The sequence below is a fragment of the Brassica oleracea genome, unplaced genomic scaffold (genome assembly GCF_000695525.1).
Source record: "Brassica oleracea var. oleracea cultivar TO1000 unplaced genomic scaffold, BOL UnpScaffold01497, whole genome shotgun sequence".
NCBI lineage: Eukaryota > Viridiplantae > Streptophyta > Magnoliopsida > Brassicales > Brassicaceae > Brassica > Brassica oleracea.
The window spans coordinates 1-4,244 of record NW_013618031.1 but is presented as its reverse complement, the minus strand read 5'-3'; the positions used below and the strand labels follow the sequence as shown (position 1 = coordinate 4,244).

The following is a 4,244-nucleotide window of genomic DNA, read 5'->3' as shown; positions in this document are numbered from 1 at the left end:
ATACCAATTTAGAATTGAAAACAAAATGTTTATATAAAAATAAATTAAAACAAAACCCGCGCGGTTGCGCGGAACGAGATCTAGTTTTAGTTTAAGTTTATATTAGTGACATACTTAGTGAGTATCTCACCAATAAGATTGCTCTAACAGCTCTTGCGTTCCACCATTGCTGACTGAACCATCCTTCAAGAACACCATAATGGTGAGTCACATCTTCTTCTTTTTTCCAGCCAACACATCACCTTCAACAACAATCAGAGAAGAGTAAGCTTCAACAAAGTAGCAGCATATTATTTATCAGACTAGAAGATGATTTTAAATACCAATGATAATCATGTAGACAATCAAAACACCAATGTTGTTAAGAAGAAGATCTGCTTTGAGGCAAAATACTTCCAGGGTTGCCAAAAGAGTTACCCATTAGGCCACCATAAGAACGACTTTTCCTAATCTTAGTACACTTAAAGCAAGATATCAAGCGATGCATCGGTCAAAAAAGCCATGAAAACCGTGCCACTAAATGAAGCTCCATTGAACTCATCGTAAGAAACTTTGTCTCCTTTAAATTTAGGCACTAACAGAGCAGTAACTTCGTCAGACGAGGAAGAACTCCTCATTGATTTATAGGAAAAAAGTTGCCATCATACAAATCAATTTATATATATCATATTTATCCAATTATATCAAAAATGAAGCTAGCAAACAAAAGCGATTAACATTAATACGCAAATTTCAATACTACGTTGACATCAGCAGTTAACATTATGAGTTACTTTTTGTGGGTTTAATATTATGAGTTACTTTTTGCATCCACAGACTCAAACTTTAATACGCAAACAACACAAAGAAATTTTCTATATAAATGAGTTATATACTACGGTATTCAAGAACATCAACAGCAAGAAAAAAAAAAGAGTTCTTTAGAAGTATTATTACGACAATGTCTTTTCTTGGTCATTTTCAAGTTCTTGTTTTTCTTTATGCTCTGCTTCTTTTCTCAGCAGAATCTCGCAAAACCCAACTATTTGATACAGAATCTAGCACTAATGGTGCAGAACACGAAAACTACGGGGATAAGGTCTATTGATTTTTTGTGTATAAGAAGTTCTAACCGTAAGAAGGAAATAAAGTGGTCCTAGGGAAATTATATGAACTAAATCTATTGTTTCTTAACTTTCGCAGGTCGATGCGCGAGATATCCCTCTGTTATATCTCGAGACGAAGGTAAAGTCCTGATCTTTCAAGAATGAAACATAAGCGAAAGATGTGTCTGTTTTCCTGTGGGGTCACCTCAAAGACAAGAAGCTCTGAAGAATCTGCTTGAGGAAATAAATCACAGGAAACAAATCGATCAGAACATTATAGAGATTCTTAGACTTTCACTCAAACAAACCGATGTCTTAGATCTCTTAACTTCCACAAGAACAACAGGACAACCTGTTGTAGATGATTGGGACTGCTACAAGACTCTGGTAACAACCCCTTATCAATTATTGTTACTTGTGTTCCACTTAACCCTTAAAACAAATATATATTGAATAAAACATCACAGGTTAAAAGTTTCAAGAATCAATGTGGAGCAAAGATGGAATACGATATGAAGTATGCAGGAGCACTTGCCAATATCTGCAATATGGGAGTGGATGTGAAGCAAAGTGTTGCAGCTATTGAAGAAGCTTGTGCCCATTAAATTATATGCAAAAAAATAATATTGTGATCGCCTTATAAATATAAAAGTTATTCCATAACATTTGATTGTGTGGAGATGGTTGATGCCTATTTTACTTGATAACGCGAAACTCATGGTCTTAAATTGGATTCATAGTATAATAACCTCGTACCAATTCAATTTTCAAGAATTCCCGCGAAAGTCTTGGTCTGTTTAAATAAGAAAATCATCGCGTTCCTTGTCGGTAACCTATCAGAAAACTCGATGGCTTCGTAGAAGAGATCTCGGTGGACACATATTTCTTCTGCCACTTCTTTGCCATCATAAAAATCAATTTATATATATCCTATTTATCCAATTATCTCAACAAAGAAGCTAGCCAACAAACGCAATTAACATTAATACGCAAATTTAAATACTACGTTGACATCAACAGTTAACATTATGAGTTACTTTTTGTGGGTTTAATATTATGAGTTACTTTTTGCATCCACGGACTCAAATTTTAATATGCAAACGACACAAAGAAATTTTCTATATAAACGAGTTATATACTACGGTATTCAAGAACATCAACAGCAAGAAGAAAAAAACAGTTCTTTAGAAGTCTTATTACGACAATGTCTTTTCTTGGTCATTTTCAAGTTCTTGTTTTTCTTTATGCTCTGCTTCTTTTCTCAGCAGAATCTCGCAAAACCCAAACTATTTGATACAGAATCTAACGCTGATGACGGTGCAGAACACGAAAACTACGGGGATAAGGTCTATTGATTTTTCGTGTATAAGAAGTTCTAACCGTAAGAAGGAAAGAAAGTGGTCCTAGGGAGATTATATGACTAAATCTATTGTTTCTTTGCTTTCGCAGGTCGATGCGCGAGATATCCCTCTGTTATATCTCGAGACGAAGGTAATGTCCTGATCTTTCAAGATTGAAACATAAACGAAAGATGTGTCTGTTTTTGATGTTTCACTATATATTTATCTCTCAGATTCAAAACGCTCCTGTGGGGTTACCTCAAAGACAAGAAGCTCAGAAGAATCTGCTTGAGGAAATAAATCACAGGAAACAAATCGATCAGAACATTGTAGAGATTCTTAGACTTTCACTCAAACAAACCGATGTCTTAGATCTCTTAACTTCCACAAGAACAACAGGACAACCTGTTGTAGATGATTGGGACTGCTACAAGACTCTGGTAACAATCCCTTATAAATTATTGTTACTTGTGTTCCACTTAACCCTTAAAACAAATATATATTGAATAAAACATCACAGGTTAAAAGTTTCAAGAATCAATGTGGAGCAAAGATGGAATACGATATGATGTATGCAAGAGCACTTGCCAATATCTGCAATATGGGAGTGGATGTGAAGGAAAGTGTTGCAGCTATTGAAGAACCTTGTGCCCATTAAATTATATGCAAAAAATAATATTGTGATCGCCTAATAAATATGAAAGTTATTGCATAACATTTGATTGTGTGGAGATGGTTGATGCCTATTTTACTTGATAACGCGAAAGTCTTGGTCTTAAATTGGATTCATAGTGTAATAACCTCTTACCAATTCTACTTTCAAGAATTCACGCGAAAGTCTTTGTCTTAAATTGGAGAGTGAGTAAGTGATCGGATAAGGCTCGGCGGCACCCGAGTCAACATCTCGTATTCACGTGTTATGCTTTATGGTTTACAGTTCTCCAACCTTGAACCGGACCAGCTGATTAAATCCTCATATATACTGGTGAACTGGACAAGCCGCCAGTCCCAAAATATTGGTTACGACTTTTACTGCAGACCGAAAAACCCAAAGGATAAACCCTGAAGTTTAAATTTTCTGTTTCCATAAATTTTATGTAACATTCATTTTTGCAGAGAATGTTCAGTCAAAGCTAGAATTTGATCCGTACTTCCATTGAGTGTTTTTTTTCATTTTTAATGGATTAAATTAAGAATGATTATGTTATTTTACTATTATATGGTTTTATCCACCCATATTTTTATTAAAATGTTTAGCAAAATAAATAATAATATATCTCATCGGTCATTTGATAAATTTTGTGATTGTCATTTATCATTCTACATAATTTAAGTATAATATTTTTATTTTATATTTGAATTAAAAATTTAAATTGTTATTATCGTTAAATATAATTAAATTTATATAATTTTAGTTTTTGTTTATCAATCAAAAATTTAAATTAATTTTAGTCTCTAATTATATTTTATGATAATTATAATTGAATTAATTAATTTTCGGAAATAAAATTTTCAAAGATTCAGAAAAGCTTTTTCAAAGAGTTCACTAGAATTTTTTTTTAAAAAAAATATCAATATGCATTTCAAATAAAAAATAAAAATATTCTAATTAAATTACATAAAATTTGATATAGATTCTAAGAAATAGTTGAAATAGTCTAAATAAGAAAATCACCGCGTTCCTTCTCGGTAACCTATCAGAAAACTCGATGGCTTCGTAGAAGAGATCTCGGTGGACACATATTTCTTCTGCCACTTCTTTGCCATCATAAAAATCAATTTATATATATCCTATTTATCCAATTATCTCAACAAAAAG

At 32.8% G+C, this 4,244-nt stretch overlaps 2 protein-coding genes across 2 annotated transcripts; both read left to right on the top strand.

The window, feature by feature from the left end:
• The first annotated feature begins 940 nt into the window (after positions 1–940).
• Positions 941–1,690, top strand: LOC106321375 (vacuolar-processing enzyme delta-isozyme-like). Its single transcript, XM_013759656.1, has 4 exons — positions 941–1,078; positions 1,183–1,229; positions 1,265–1,472; positions 1,553–1,690. Exons 1-4 carry the CDS (start codon positions 941–943, stop codon positions 1,688–1,690), a joined length of 531 nt encoding a protein of 176 aa, XP_013615110.1.
• Positions 1,691–2,329: 639 nt separating this feature from the next.
• On the top strand, positions 2,330–3,083 carry LOC106321374 (vacuolar-processing enzyme delta-isozyme-like). The gene is made up of 4 exons (XM_013759655.1): positions 2,330–2,431; positions 2,535–2,576; positions 2,659–2,865; positions 2,946–3,083. Exons 1-4 carry the CDS (start codon positions 2,330–2,332, stop codon positions 3,081–3,083), a joined length of 489 nt encoding a protein of 162 aa, XP_013615109.1.
• The last annotated feature ends 1,161 nt before the right edge of the window (positions 3,084–4,244 follow it).

What these genes read in the sequence shown, in the direction of transcription:
- LOC106321374 (XM_013759655.1), top strand. Translation starts at nt 2,330, where the DNA reads ATGCTCTGCTTCTTTTCTCAGCAGAATCTCGCAAAACCCAAACTATTT. An exon ending in ACGAAAACTACGGGGATAAG is followed by an intron (nt 2,432 to 2,534) that starts GTCTATTGATTT and finishes TTGCTTTCGCAG; the next exon opens with GTCGATGCGCGAGATATCCC. An exon ending in TGTTATATCTCGAGACGAAG is followed by an intron (nt 2,577 to 2,658) that starts GTAATGTCCTGA and finishes TTTATCTCTCAG; the next exon opens with ATTCAAAACGCTCCTGTGGG.
- LOC106321375 (XM_013759656.1), top strand. Translation starts at nt 941, where the DNA reads ATGTCTTTTCTTGGTCATTTTCAAGTTCTTGTTTTTCTTTATGCTCTG. An exon ending in ACGAAAACTACGGGGATAAG is followed by an intron (nt 1,079 to 1,182) that starts GTCTATTGATTT and finishes TAACTTTCGCAG; the next exon opens with GTCGATGCGCGAGATATCCC. An exon ending in TATCTCGAGACGAAGGTAAA is followed by an intron (nt 1,230 to 1,264) that starts GTCCTGATCTTT and finishes CATAAGCGAAAG; the next exon opens with ATGTGTCTGTTTTCCTGTGG.